We start from the raw sequence: 15,882 nt of genomic DNA, 5'->3' as shown, positions 1-15,882 counted from the left end.
AGTTTTAAACGGATCAACAAAACCGGTATATTTTAGATCCTGAAATAACCAGTCGCAGAGCTAGAACGTTCGTGATGGAAACATACCAAGAAATTTTGATTTTAAACAATATTTAATTGACATTCCATCTATCATTACTAGACATTTTCTTTCTTGTAATGACATAGTTTTACACATAATTTTCAATTGAGTCATGCATTCTGGAATAAAATCTGTAGTGTATCGTAGGGCTTTAAGCCATTTATAAAATGTTACACTTGGTAAAATAATATTATTTTTTCTCATAAATTTGTAAGCTGCTGAAGATTTATAAAATACATAGATATCGCTAAAGTATTTTCATTATGTAGCCCAGGTTTTATTGCTGAATAAACTCTATTTAGTTATAATTGAACCTGCTGTTAAAACAAAATTACAAATCGAAATTATAGTACAATGAATATCAAAACCGAAAGCTATATTGGACCAATTATGTATTAAATAACTATTCAATATTTTTTAACGAAAGAGAAAAGATGTTTGATGTAAATAAAAATGTAGTTATTCATAAAATATACCTAAAATCACTAAATTGATTTTATAGAAAAGGCAGTCTAAATAAAAATTCAATCTGAAGAAAAAACCTGCCAAACATTACACGTGTGTAATTTTGTTTCCTAAACCCCTGTCCCAGAGAAAAACATTGAGAATACGTCTTTATCTGTAAATTGTAATAAAGTTAAATTTACTTTCAACAATTTTAGTCTCTTGATTTTTTGGTTGGCACGATATCAAGTAAATCGCTTACAAGTTGATTTAAAAATTTGAAATATAAAATGTATTTATAATGCAACGTGTTGTGTATACATATATGAATTAATTGGAAAGTCAGTAGCTGTAATTCGAAATATAATGCAGGTGTTGTAGACTGTAGTGCAGTTTTATTAGTATAATAGATGAGTTAGGAATCGGTACTAGATGAACTTAAAAAGTAATAATAAATATGCATGCATTTGTTAATTTATAATAGTACAAATATGCTTCAAAATATATGTACTTATTCTTTTTTAAATGATATTTGTGGCTATTAGTCATATAATATTACATTGAAAAATTGTACTACAATGTCTGCGTTATATTTCGAATTTCAGTTACTGACTTTCTAATTAATTTATATAGTGAACAATATATATTTTTGTTATATTATAATTCATTATATTAATATTTTACAAATAGGTACAGATATTATGTATTGATGTCCCTGTTGCTTACACATTTAGACTGTTGAATTTGATAAATTAATTACTTAAATATTCAATAAAAACAGCATTAAGAATGACTAGTGATTTGGAATCAACAGCATTTAAGTAATTTTTTTCAAAATGATCAGGATATATGTATCATTTTTTGTAATTTATAATAGCCAGTTAGGTAGTGTTGAGTAGTAAAGTAGGTAACAAAAGTAATAAGTAATAATTTGTTTAAATTATGCCAATATAATAATGCACTATTTAAACCAATATTTTTTGGCAATTAATGATTATAGTTTACTTGTATAATATTTATTTGTTTGTTACATAATTATTATAAAGTTATTTCTTACTAAAAAGTAATTGAATAACTTTTCAAATTTAATTTGAATAATGTATTAGATAAAATGTTTCATATTTATTAAGTATTAATATTAATATATTAATTAATATTAACTTAACAACGTTATACATAGATATCAAAATCAGATTTCATATTTAAATCAAATGGTTTGAAAAAAATACAAATAATGATTATTTATGTTTCACAATTTTTTATTATTTCATCTTAAGTGTATTGAGTAAATCAAAATAATTTCCAATTTTAAATTTTGTTGAAAGCTGCTATGTCAACACTTTGAATCTAAAAAAAATAAAAAAATTGTAGTAGAAATAATAAAACAAGATACTGTAACACTATAACTTGAATATAACTAAACTAGTGATGTTATAAACCATAATGTTTGAACAAAATCAAACAAAATCTAATCCAAACATTTTTAATTTAAACTAAATTAAACTTTAAATGTTTTATTTGAACCCAAACTAAACTCAGCTATTAAAATTGTATATTTAACCAGAAAATAGTTTAAAAATTAAAACTTTTATTTCAGATGCCAAATTCCTTGATTGACAGGTAAAAGACAATTGTGACATTGTTTCCATGAACATTTATTAACACAACACATTTTATAGACATCTTCACAGCTTTATAATTCACTTAGTTGTCAAAGCCATGTTTCCATTTTTCTATATATTTAATTAGTTAGTTTTATTAGTAGAGCCGTTCGATGTTGACAATTAGTCATGTGTGTCGAGAACTAAGAAGCACTCAACACGTTAATTAATAAGATAACAATAATAGTAAAACAAATAATTGATTATCATTCTTGAAAACAAACTTAGTCAAATTTATATAAGTTTGATTATAGAAACAAATCAAACACTGAGTTAATTTAGGTTTAAATCAAATGGTTTATAACACATCACTAATGTAGTATAAAAAGCATAAGCGCAGTTTGAGGGGGCTTGGGGGTTAAGCTCCCAAAATGGTTATTAATATATCCCATTCCACCTTTATATATCTCAGGGAGCATACACACAGTACATATATACAAATTATAATAGCCCTCAAATTTAAAACTCAAATTGCGCCTATGATGAAAAGTATAATACGTACAAAATCTTCAATTTCTTGTAATGTTTCTTGTAACCAATCAATTGATACTTTTTCATCTTCAACAACACAACTGATTTGAAGCTTATGTATTCCATAAGCTAATGGAACCAGCTTAGCTAAAATAATAAATTTAATTATGTGAAACACATTTTTAAAGTTTGAGATAACAAACACAATATTTTAATAATTTAGTAAGTACCTACTGCAACTAATTAATAAGTAGTTACATTGTTTTATGTATTTTTATTGTATCTATTTTATACATATATTTATCATAATTTGGATAACATAAGAAAGTATGTTAAAATTTACTAACAAATTTGTAAATTCTATAACAAGTGTTAAAGTACTTTCCTAGCCATATGATAAATAAATAAAAGTTCTATCCTCAAATAAAATATTTTAATATGATTAATTATTAACTTAATTAAATTAAAACTATTTACTAATGTGTTGCTATCAATAATTTTTATGGTAGGATCAAACTTTTGTACCAAACCTTTAAAAACTGGAAATTTATCCCTCTAATTGAAAAAAAAATTAAGAAACATACTTCATAGTTTAAACCACAATTTAAGATAGTATAGTTGCCCGACAAATCATTATAAAGTGTCTACCGAAATCACTATTAAAAACAACTGGAAAATGCACTACTAGCGCTTGAATGAAATAGTGGCTATAGCCTATAAGCTAAAATACCGTGCTGGCGGGCTACTATTCTTAAATCATAATCGGTACACATCATTTCGCAAGCACTAGTGTACAATATTCCAACTGTTCTAGTTATTGAATTTGGTTGACGTTTAAAACGTTCTTATCATAGATCGTCAGGCAACCATACTATCTTAAATCGTGGCTTAAACTAAACTCTTATCTAAAACAATAACGTTTTTCTATATATGATAACTATTGCCAAATATAATATATTAACAACTTATTGTCTTATTACAATGTAAACTAAAGTTAAACAATAGTCCCTATACTTAAAACTTTCTTTTTTTAAATTTAAATTTATGGCTAATATTATAATTTATTTGAGATCATAGGCAAGTAATAAAATAATCATAAAGATTTATAATAAGACTTACACCACAAAGGTAGTATATATTTTGTATTCATTTTTTAAGACACAAAATACTCATAAAATAGTCTTAGTGGTTTTTAAAATTATTTGATATTTTAATAATCACGGTAGTAGTATGAATTCTTTTTTAACGATTAATTAAAAAATAAAATTTTGTATTTTAACAATAAGAACATAAAAATAACTGTATGCAGTTACCATTTGACATACTGGTAGTCAAAAAAGTAAAAAATTAATTTATCATATTTTGATTTAGTATTAACATTATGAAATTCAGAATAATAAAATACTTAATTTTTTTTAAAAATATAGAATTTTTAAGATGATTTAAAAATAAGAATTGATAATTTCTGGAGATAAGAGAATTTTTAGAAATTATGATTAATAAAAATGTATATATTTAACTTACATGCTCCCCATAGTAAACCGTCAGTAGCAACTTGGCGCACTGCCTTTTCTAACTCCTTCATATCAGTTTCATCGTCCCATGGCTTAACGTCCAATATGATGTTTGACTTTGCAACAAGAGTGGGTTCTAAAATTTTTAAAATATATTAGAAATTTAATATTGATTAATAATATACTAAGCAGTTCATTTATCAAACACCTATTATTTCAACATCTATTAATGTTTTTTTTTAAAAAAAATTTTTGACTTAATTTCCAATTGAAATAAACAAACATTCCTTATAAAAATATACATTTTAAGATTTTTACTTTTTTGAATGACAACATAAATTTTTTTATTTTATATTCTGAAGTAGAATATTTTTCAGAGAATTTCGATACATAAAAATTAAAATTCAGATGAGCAGTTTGAGCTATAAATATTTTAAGTTTAGGTAAACAAAGAAATAGACTATCAAAGAGATGGCCAACTTGCAGCTTGCGAGCCGCATAAGGTTCTCATTATCTTCAGATGCGGCTCATGTCTTATTTATTAAATTAAAATTTGCTTATTATAATATAATATATTATTATTTTAAATATTAGCTCTTGGTATCATTATATTTAGACCATTATAAGTGGCCTGCGAAACCATTCATGTTGGCCTCCACTGGAAATCATTTGGATGAGTATCATACCTCTCCACTCTGCTAACCTTAACTTTAAATTCATAAACTGCTTATCTAAATATCAATTTTAAGTATTTAAATACTCTAAAAAAATATTCTGCTTCAGAATATAAAATTAAGAACATATTTTCTTTTAAAAAAATTATAATTATAACAATAAAAAGTATTGTTTTTTTTTTAACTAGAAATCATCTAACATTTTTATTAAAAATATTAATAGATTTTAAAATTAGTGTTGTTCAATAACGTAATCACTCTGTATATATAAATGCTTACTCTTAGATTTTCGAGCTGAATATTCAGCTACCCTCTGGGCTTTAAGTTTGGCTGCCTCTTCAGATTCTTCCTAAAAATTATTTTAATATAATAATTATACTATATCCATCACACAAAGTAGAAATACAGTAAAATCATAAATTTAGATTTTATAAATATCAACCTAACTCAGAATATAAATAATATATAACTTTTTTTTTCCAACTCTTATCTTTAGAATGAACAAGACAGTCATATCTAAATATTAAATTAAGTGTACTCTATCAAATAGATGTTGGGGGAGTTTTCTGAAATAATAATTTGTTCTTAAAATATAATACTGATTTTAACTTTTAAAATTGGAATATTATAATCAGAGTGTTCAATTTTGTTTCTATAAGTACAATTTATGGTTCTTGTAATTTTCACATACATTGTAAATAAAGTTGTACTCTTAAAAATGTACACTATTATACAACTTTAAATTGAATACATAGACATTTTAAAATTTAGTTATTAATTTATTATGAAACTAAAACTAAAATCTGACCTAACAATACATTCTAGACAATATTATTCTATATCATGCAATGAAAACTGTGAGTTTTATTTTCATTTAAATGAGAAGCTACCCAAATATGATTATATAAAAAACAATACTTAAAATTATTTTAACTCATCAATGTTAAATATTTACTTCAGAATCTGATCCAAACAAATCAACATCATCGTCTTCTTCATCATTTTTTTTTGGTGTTTCCTTTTCTTCTGGTTTAGAAGAAGACTGTGCTGTTTTTTTAGTTTCTAATGATGTAACACGAGCTTCTAACTGTGCCATAAGACTTTGTAATTGTTCAATATCTAAATACAAAAACAAAATTATATCTATAATATACAACATATAAAACTAAATAATATTATTTAAATACCTTGATTCAATGAACTTGAATTACTTGAAGAACTCTGAAACAAAAATTTTATATGATCAGTATGAATATAAAATAATAATATTGACATGTTCACAACCACATACAGCTATACTTGACATGGAGTTTTCTTTACTTAAACTCATGTAAAGTATAATTGACTTAGAGTCCTTTCATTTATCTACGGAATTATTTAAATAAATATTATGATAACATGGTTATTTTAAACACTTCTAGATTTCAATTATTTCATATCATATATTTGGGTTTAAAATCATCTGACAACTACATAGCAATATTAGTATTGTTTATTGTAAGTATATATTTTTTTATGCTATGGTCTTACATTTAACTTTGATAATAGGTAAATTTACTACTATATTAAAGATAACAAAACACAAATTTTCTATGTTGTATATTAAAAAGACAAAAAAAACCCAAGTGAGAGTAGTGTTCTATTAAGTCAAATTTAAAACAATATTACAAGACAACAGTAGAAATCCTTAATTATTTTATTTTAATTTTGTTATAAGCTTGTTTTATGGAATTATAGTTTACTAAATTGATCTAACAAATTAATTTTAAATTCTTTCATAATTTTTACTTCAAATTTAATTAGTTATAATTATATTTAATTTAAGAAATACTTACACTTGGAGATTTTCCTTCCAATACACTAACACGAACTTCCAACTTTTGAAAAGCATTTTTCAAATCAGCAATGGCTATAATATAGTTCAAAATCATTAATATTAATAATTTTAAATAAAAACATATATTTAAATCTAAAACTAAAATTTTGATTAATTACCATTAATTGCATTGGAACTTTCTGTATCCCTTGAACAAATGACAGATGATTCATATTCACCAATCTAAATAAATAAAAAGTAATTTATATATAAATCCAGAATTATTACTTTTTTAACAATGTAATTGAAAAAAAAAGCCATAAAAATTGTGAGAGATTTTATTCAATGGTATTTGTCTGAATATACTTTTAACAAAAATATTTTTTATATTTTAAACTTAAAATCCATAGCAAAATGTCAAACATTATTTTTATTTAGTAAAAAATATAATATATAACTACAACTAGTTCAATAAGAATATAAATAAATGTATGCTTCTTTGAAATTACCATAAGTCAAGTTAATTTTATTGATGTTATATATTATATTTTATAACTACATATTATTATGCACTTCATAATGTTATGAAGTGATTAAATGATTAATGAAGTTTAAATCCCAATAAAACTAATATTTGTACAAAGTATATTTTTAAGAATCAAATATTATGTTATTAAACATTTTTGTGATATTTAAAAATATTCAGAAATAAAATCTCTCTTAAATGCTAAATTATAATCTTATATACAATGATATGATATTATTCTGAAATGTTAGTTTAGCCATATGTATGAATAATTTATATTTTTAACGAGTTTGTCTTACATTTAGAACTTTCTCGTGCAAAATTTGACGAGCCTTTTCAATCTCAGCTAACAGCACTTTCTTGCCAGGGGCCTCACAACCGGTATTCTATTAAAATAAAACCAATATTCTACTACATATAAAATAATTAAATTAGCATAAATTATTATAAAGTTGTAGGTACTTATATCTTTCAACATATATTTAAGTTTTAATTATAAATATGATCACTAATCCTATTCTTCTAACTGAAAATGTATATATATATGTAAAATTAATTTGATAATATACTTTAATATAAGTGTTATGAAAATTATTTTAAATTTAGAATGTATTAGTTAATCTACAAATATTTACAATCTCAAAACAAAAAAACAGAACAACTTTACTTTCTACAATGCTAATAGAAACTTTATTTATTTAAACTATTTCAACTAGACAAACTCGATACAACTTAACATAATATTATTATACACTTAATATTTAAAGATTTTTTATTTTTATCAGGAATAAAATTTTAATGTTAGTGATTAGTTCTTAATAAATAATAAAGGTAATAATATAACTATAAGTATTATGGTACTTTGTACTTATTTGTTATCACTTCACCACTAGCCTAGCAATATATATCAACACAATGATGGTAAAATGACGTGATTTTATAAAAAAAAATTAATAAAGGTTGGTAGTGAGTACCATTTTGCCATATTTAAGTTGTTGAGTGGGACACTGTTACGGATGTGTTAAATTTGAATTTAATGATACATAGCTGTATATAAAAAAACGATTCTGAGCGGAGACAATTGATCAGAAGCCTATACCATCAAGTATATTTAATCATATGTTTTTTGATATAGCAAAGAAATTAATTTTACTTTTAGTATTATGATAGGTCGGTATAATTATTTTTCAAAAATATTGCATTAATTATTATAAAAATATGTATTTAAACCTACTATATTAACTTAAAATAAGTCCCATTCTTAAAAACATTGATAAATTTTTTTTTTTTTCAAAACAAACTACTAAAATATATATTTGAGTTTTTAGTTATAATTTAAAGTTTAGTTTTAATTTCCAAAGTCAGATGAGATTTTTTTTTTTAAACTTGTGTATATGACCAAGCATTTAGATAAATAAGAGGAGACTAGGGACTTAATAAATTAATATTTTATTAGTACTTGTAATTTATAAGTAAAACCCAGGTTTTAGGACATTTTGTTCGTGTAAAAAAACAAGATTACAGATTTTAGTTACACTGCAAATAATACTCTAGTCATGTTAAGACAACTCAGCAGTTAACTCATGTCTAAAAATGGATAAACTATACCATTTAGTCATGGTAGTCATACAAATGGTCGACTTCTACGGATGTGAATGTAGCTCGACTTCAGTTTAAACGAAAACTGGTCATAATCAAATTATAATTTTAACTTGAAAAAATTTATATATTTGATTCCCTGGAGTTTTAAGTTGAACAGCGTTTAAAACCCCAATATTTAAATCATTATTTGTCTTAATTTACTACTGATGATAAAATAACTAGTTTTGAAAATAGGATCATAGGGGTAATATTGACTTAATAAACATAGAATAAGTTAGTTAAATTATAAAGAACACAGCAAGAGAAAATTATAATTAACTGACTCAAATTTTTGTTAGAAATGTAATTTAATAAGTAAAAGCAAAAAAAAAAAAAATGTATTCCAGGCTTTGCAGTGTGGCCAAGTAGTAAGTGCCCAGTGTCTTGCTATGTATTTGTGGTCTCATTGATACGCTCGACAATTTTAAAGCATGCACTTACTAATATTGTTGTACCATATGATTTAGCACCACAATTAAGTTTTTTTCACCTTATTCTAAAAGTTGATTATAATAACAGAATTAGTTATAAAACTTAATACATATAAAGCAGCCAACTCAACATAAATTAGGTTAATAGTATGATTTAAAAAAAATATAAACAAGCTTTTTATATATGTAGTGTCTTCCAGTATAGACAATTATAATAACTGTAACCAAATACACCAATAAAATATTAATGAAAAACAAAAATATTTAAAAGCAATAACCCAATATTAGTAAAATTAAACAAAAAATTAATTAATTTTAGGCGATTGAATATTAGATGATTATAATACAAAAATAGATGTATTATATTGATTAAAATACTAAAAAATATCATTTACCTTTGACTGTTTTTCATAAAACACACGTTCTGCATCAGCATATTTTGATTTATCGAGCCACACTTTTTCTTGAGCTAAAATCTCCAACGCCATTTTATCTAGAAAAAAAAAATTAGGTTTATAAGAAATATAATCTAATGTTATGGAAGTAAATACTTAGGTTATTAACTATTTTTTAAAGTGAAGGAGTTTATTTCTACAAGAATTTATCTTCCCCTATCAAAGCCACGCAGTCCTGAACTGTAGTTGGCACATACAGATTTTAAAAATCCCTTTTTTATTTAGACTCCTCCAAACATGATAAGTAGAAACAAAGAGATAGATATTAGTTCAATTTGTTTTTATAAAACTAAAATAAAATAAAATAATCTTAACATAATAACATCATATGAAAGTATGTAATAATAGATGGCTATTACCTAAATTATTCAATTATTGTTTATTACAAAATCTAATTATTTACTTTTAAATTATAAAAATAACAATTTTAATGGGTTTGACCAACCTTATTATTAATCATCTGTACTCACAAATGCAATGTTATAAACTACATTATATATGTATATATGTATTAACTTAACACAAGAAATTGTATTATTAACAAAATGTTATCCCCATATTTATGCTCAATATTGCATAATAAAGCAAATTGTATTTTCAGAAGAATCCCTTTTACACTGTATTTTTTTGTTAAAATGAATACTGATTTAACCTATTAGCAAATTTAAATATATGAATATTATTAAAAGCCTCATTTAAGATTTTTATTACATAATTTTGAAGCTAGTAATTATCATCTAGAATCTAGATAGAGTCAACATACAATGCATAGTACGAGTACAGGTTAAGTTAGGTACACAGGGTATAACGTACTTGTAATTACATAATTTAGAAAATTATTATTTTTGTATTTTTGTATTTTTTTTTTTTTTTTTGATACCTAATAATAAATATAATACGGGTCTCTGACCCAGGTCTTTACAACTCTTAAGGCCTCGATCACTTAATGTCGGTAAATGACCAGACGCAGACACCAGGGGTTCTCTCCTCTAGATACGCACGCCACCGTCTTATTTCATTTGATTATTAAATGTTATACTTACTTTTAAGATTTGATTTGAAAACTGAGATGAAGAAACTACAAAAAAATTTCTTTTAAGTCCAAAAAGCTTAAGACGACACGTTTTTGAAACTTGTAAAAAAGTAAAAGAATGAATCTAGGAACGTTAATAACTGAAATGATTTTCTTATCAAAAATTAGAATAAAAACTGTTTCTAAGTTCAGTATATGAAGATAACGTATATTCTTAGATCATTTTATATATTTAAATATATCATATTACTCAATAATTCAAATGTAATTATTATAATTTTAATTTTTTATGTAAAATCACAGAATAGATTTAAAGTTTACACAAGCGGAGTAGTGGACGTTTATTTTGTTTATTTTGCGGGGTAACCCTATATTACTCCACTCCGCGCATCTATGCTTTAAATACTTATAACTAATAAACTACTCACCCTAAATTCGATTTTTATGTATCAAATTACTCAGAAAATTATTCTGCTTTGGAATATGAAAAAAATATGTCGTCATTCAAAAAAGTAAAAAACTTAAAAAAACATAAGGTTAAAAAGTATTTAAAAATATAATTTTTTAATAAAAACGTTGTTTTTTTAACAACTTAAAATTATGTAAAAAGTTTTCAAAAACAGAATACTTTTTGAAACAATGAGTGTTTTATGATAAAAGAATTACCCTGTATACCTAGTACCTACATTTTAATAACTTAGAAAATACTTTTTTTATTGTTATTTAGTTATATTATATTATATTATATTATATACCACCAACATGTTCAAAAAAAAAAATCGTCTACTTAATAGTTACAATAAAAAAAATTTGGTTTTCATTTGAAAAATAAATTTATGTTGCTACATGACATTCCTTACATGTTATATGATATAAAATAATAAATTGAAATATAGACCTTTAGTACATTTAAAAATTCCAAAAATCAGAATTTGAATACATTTATTATTAAAAGGAAAAAATGGGTGATAATGCTTGAAGAATCACCCACTTTTATGCATTCTTTGTTTCCTATTAGTATAAAACCACAATATATTTATCATGTGTATAGATGTCAGATGACCAGGTGACCTTCTAAAATGTTGTTATTTTATGATGTCTAAATTATAAACATAGGATTCAGATATGTTTATGTTGCATAACAGACTGGTTCACTGATCATTGATGTACCACATATCAAATAAATAACTGCAATTAAATAATTTTACAATCAAAGTTTGTATGGGTAACAATTAATAATATTTTATTTAATAACAAATACATTATACATAGTTTAGTGGTAGGAAGGTACTTATTAGTTATATTATATAAGAGATATATATATTTAACAAATAAAATTAATTTATTAGGTAAGTATTAACTTATTACCATAAAACTATTATATTGATAGTGATAGCAAGCAGTCCAGTAAAATAATAATGCATTTTATTGATCATTATTATAAGTACTTATGTATATAAATGTACAAAAACATGGTTATTTTTATTTTATTCTTCTTTTATAGATATTAAATAAATAAATTATTACCTTAACTTCAAGTTGGTGAGAATTGTTCACGATGAACAGTGTAGTTTTGATGATTGGTATTTTAATATCAGTGAACAATGGTTTAACATCTAATATATTAGCCTTTTTACCAAGCAAAGCACGCAGCCACTATGGAGCGTTTGAGCCGTTGTTAAAAGAATTAGCAGAAAAAGGTCATAACATGACTGTTTTATCACCATTCCCTATGAAAAATCCACCATCATCTTACCATCATATTCAAGTCGAGGATGAAGATCTCGTAATGGGTAAGTAATAAACATAATTCGATATTGTACAATTATAATATTTAAAAAAAGTTGAAATAATAATTCTTATACTATGATATAATCTAGTTTTACTGATAATAATTTAAATTTGTTTAATAGGTTTCAATCCATTCAGTGTAGCTAAAAATTTCAAACCAATTTTAGTTCCATTCAGATCTTGGTTTATTTGGCCAAAATTTACAGAAACAATATTAAACAAACCATCTGTTCAGAAATTGATTCATTCAGAAGGACTTAATTTTGATTTAGTTTTATTCGAAAATTTTTATCACGAGTGTTTTGTAGCTCTTGGGCATAAATTCAATGCACCTGTTGTACAATTATTTCCATCTATTCCGAATGCTGGTGTAGCACAATGGCATCGTAATCCATATGATGGATCATATATTCCAGATGTCAACTCTGGATTCTGTGACAATATGTCTTTCATGGAACGTTTGACAAATACCGTATTATCATTTATGCATACAGCTTTAGGTTCATTTTTCTACTTTCCAAAGCAAAGGGATTTAATGGATAAATATTTCAACTATACTGGTTGGGAAACACGACCGTCAATGGAGAACATGCTAAAAAATATTTCACTGACATTGATTAACACACACTTTTCTGTTGGAACATCAAGACCTCTTGTCCCTTCATACATAGATGTAGCTGGAATGCACCTCAAACCTGCATCTTCACTCCCAGAAGTAAAATTATATTTATTTATTCATATTAATAAGTATTAACTATAACTATATCATGATTCATTAGGATCTTCAGGATATTATGAATAACGCTCCTGATGGAGTCGTATACTTCAGTTTTGGTTCAGTACTCAAACTAACACAATTACCCGAAAATGAATTTAAAATTATTATTAGACAACTTGGCAAGATTAAACCAAAAGTATTATTTAAGTGGGAATCAGATACTAAAATAGACTTTCCGCCAAATATAATCGTTAGAAAATGGTTTCCACAAGTTGATATTTTAGGCCATCCTAATTGTGTATTATTTATTACTCATGGAGGCATACACAGTACTGAAGAAGCTATATATTTTGGAGTGCCAATGTTAGCTATATCAGTGTTTGGAGATCAGTTACATAACTCATTAGTAATGCAGAATAGAGGTGCTGCAATTCGAATTAAATACAGTGAATTTACTGAAGATTTATTTGAAATAGCTTTATATAAAATATTGAATGACAAATCGTAAGTTTATATAAACTTAATTCTAAATCATATTTCATTATTGTAATACTTAAAAAAATTAACCAATATTTAAAGGTTTAAACAAAAAGCAACAGAACTATCACAAACATTTCATGATCAACCATTAAAATCATTAAATAAAGCTATTTACTGGATTGAGTATGTACTACGGTACAATGGGGCTCATCATTTGAAAACAGCTGCTGGCCAATTGACTTGGTACGAATTTCTACTAATTGATGGTTTGTTTTTGGTAATCATCATGAGAATAATTATAACTGTAATATTGTGGTATGTAGGAAAAAAATTGTGGAGAAAATTTTGTTGTATAAAAACTAAAAAAAACTAAGAAAATACATATTGATATTGTTCATGTTTTGTAATAAAAATAAATATGTTTAATTTTCTTTGATGAAAAAATTTATCTGAGTATGAATTAATGACAAATTTATTTTAATTATTTTTTAATCAAAATATATTTAGTTAAAATGGATACATTTATTTTTAACTTACATTTTATTATTATTAAATAAGTTTAATTGAAATAAATTATATACCTAACTTAATCTGTAATGTCACAAAATGACATAATTATTTTTTATACATTTATATTTATTTTAAAATCTAGTTCAGTCAAATCTCAAAATGGCAGAGCTGACAAACATGTTTCGAAATGCCAGCCCATAACTTGCATATAGAAAACTTATAATTTATATCGTAGCTTAAATTTTAAGCTCTATAGGTGCTTTAATGCACCTATAGAATGTTATTTGACTGTATATTGAAATATACAATTTAAGTTTATAAATAGAAATACTTAAGACTTTAAAATTGTTAAATTTTTCTCTCATTAGATCTAAGCTTGAATTTGATCCTCTAATTATACTGCCTCTATTGATCTATAAGAAAGTGTCCATTATAAGTATACTACATCTATATTTTTCAAATTAAATATTGCTCTATCTATAGTCCATTCCCAATAAGATCAGCTTTCGGCAGCTGAGTTGTGCGCATGGATGTGGCTTCCTCCGCTGGTAGAGCTGCAGTCAAACAACTACTAGGTGAAGGAGCCTGACGAAAACTGGTCGCCATGCAAGGCTGATCTCATTTGGAATAGACTATAGGGACTCATATATTCTGCAATATACCCAGCTAGGTATTACATCTTTTGAACTTAAAAGAAAATTCAGCGATCTAATGTTTTTATATGATTTACTTAATGGTATCGTAGATTGCCCTGAGTTAATATCAATGGTTGGCCTTTATACGAGTCAGATCGACTTCAGGTTAAATAAATTATTTTTTGTACAATTTTTTACCTCTAATTATAGCTCAGCATCATATTTTACACGAGTATTAATGTAAACAAATAAAATAGTAAACTTTGTTGATTTTTTCTTTTTATCTTGTGAAGTTTTTAAATCAAATTTTTATTATGGCTTAATACTACACTGTAATACATAATTTATTTATTTACTGTTTTATATACTTATTGTAGTTTATTATATATCTTTTTTTTGTTTGTTATTTTTGAATTGTGTATAATATTGTAATCAATCAGATTTGAGTTATATCTATTTATGATATCTCTATCTTTTGCTAAAAGGTTCATACCCATTTACAACTAATAAATAAATAAATATCAGTTTAATTATGAAATAACAGATGAGATTGCAACGATGAAATTACATTTAAATTAAGTGTTCCAGTTGTAGCTAAATACTAATATATTTGTTTTAAAAGTTAAATTGGTTTTTTTTTTTTGTTATTCGTGAATAAAATAAAAATTAGAGAATTTAAAAGTACCTTAAGCTGTATTTGGCATTGTTTTTTTTCCAAATAAGTGACACCTTAAGAGCTAAAATTTAAATAACAATATAATATGTTACATTAGTAAAAATGCCAACTTCAAATAAAATCAACAACATTCAATTATTAATACTTTTGTTTTTTGTTAGTTTTGTTTATGTAAATATTTTTATCAGTGGCCACTAGAAAATCATCAAGACATAGCTATAGATATGAGCTACAATAATCACTGCGTCATTTTCTTTTAAAATGATAGGAAGGATTCTTAGGTATAGTTAGCTCTTGCAATTAAATACTTACAAGCGAATTCTGG

At 24.6% G+C, this 15,882-nt stretch overlaps 2 protein-coding genes across 7 annotated transcripts; one reads left to right on the top strand and one right to left on the bottom strand.

The window, feature by feature from the left end:
* Positions 1–1,763: 1,763 nt before the first annotated feature.
* On the bottom strand, positions 1,764–10,895 carry LOC113559182 (elongation factor 1-delta). Of its 2 annotated transcripts, XM_026964812.1 has the most exons (11): positions 10,758–10,895; positions 9,655–9,752; positions 7,487–7,573; positions 6,841–6,904; positions 6,681–6,754; positions 6,033–6,066; positions 5,801–5,964; positions 5,125–5,194; positions 4,182–4,307; positions 2,689–2,804; positions 1,764–1,872 (listed from the first exon to the last, which is right to left on the bottom strand). In XM_026964812.1, exons 2-11 carry the CDS (start codon positions 9,745–9,747, stop codon positions 1,834–1,836), a joined length of 867 nt encoding a protein of 288 aa, XP_026820613.1. In that variant the 5' UTR covers positions 9,748–9,752; positions 10,758–10,895; the 3' UTR covers positions 1,764–1,833. The 2 variants fall into 2 exon arrangements, with proteins under 2 accessions (XP_026820613.1, XP_026820618.1); XM_026964817.1 differs by lacking the exon at positions 7,487–7,573.
* Positions 10,896–11,669: 774 nt separating this feature from the next.
* On the top strand, positions 11,670–15,210 carry LOC113560584 (UDP-glucuronosyltransferase 2C1-like). 5 transcript variants are annotated; one of them, XM_026966553.1, is made up of 5 exons: positions 11,670–11,972; positions 12,252–12,540; positions 12,661–13,253; positions 13,318–13,760; positions 13,836–14,109. In XM_026966553.1, the coding sequence occupies exons 2-5, from the start codon at positions 12,306–12,308 to the stop codon at positions 14,107–14,109; spliced, it is 1,545 nt and encodes a 514-aa protein (XP_026822354.1). In that variant the 5' UTR covers positions 11,670–11,972; positions 12,252–12,305. The 5 variants fall into 5 exon arrangements, with proteins under 5 accessions (XP_026822354.1, XP_026822353.1, XP_026822355.1 ...); XM_026966552.1 differs by having other exon boundaries at positions 11,670–12,096; XM_026966554.1 differs by having other exon boundaries at positions 11,671–11,962.
* Positions 15,211–15,882: the final 672 nt, after the last annotated feature.

Source organism: Rhopalosiphum maidis, chromosome 1, assembly GCF_003676215.2.
Source record: "Rhopalosiphum maidis isolate BTI-1 chromosome 1, ASM367621v3, whole genome shotgun sequence".
Lineage (NCBI taxonomy): Eukaryota > Metazoa > Arthropoda > Insecta > Hemiptera > Aphididae > Rhopalosiphum > Rhopalosiphum maidis.
This window is presented reverse-complemented; position numbering and strand designations above follow the sequence as displayed.

Bases quoted from the DNA above. Each gene is read 5' to 3' on its own strand.
- LOC113559182 (XM_026964812.1), bottom strand. From the start codon at position 9,747: ATGGCGTTGGAGATTTTAGCTCAAGAAAAAGTGTGGCTCGATAAATCA. The intron at 7,574-9,654 runs GTAAATGATATT...TTATTTTAATAG, and splicing joins TTTATGAAAAACAGTCAAAG to AATACCGGTTGTGAGGCCCC. The intron at 6,905-7,486 runs GTAAGACAAACT...TTATTTATTTAG, and splicing joins TGCACGAGAAAGTTCTAAAT to ATTGGTGAATATGAATCATC.
- LOC113560584 (XM_026966555.1), top strand. From the start codon at position 12,306: ATGAACAGTGTAGTTTTGATGATTGGTATTTTAATATCAGTGAACAAT. The intron at 13,254-13,317 runs GTAAAATTATAT...ATGATTCATTAG, and splicing joins CTGCATCTTCACTCCCAGAA to GATCTTCAGGATATTATGAA. The intron at 13,761-13,835 runs GTAAGTTTATAT...CAATATTTAAAG, and splicing joins AAAATATTGAATGACAAATC to GTTTAAACAAAAAGCAACAG.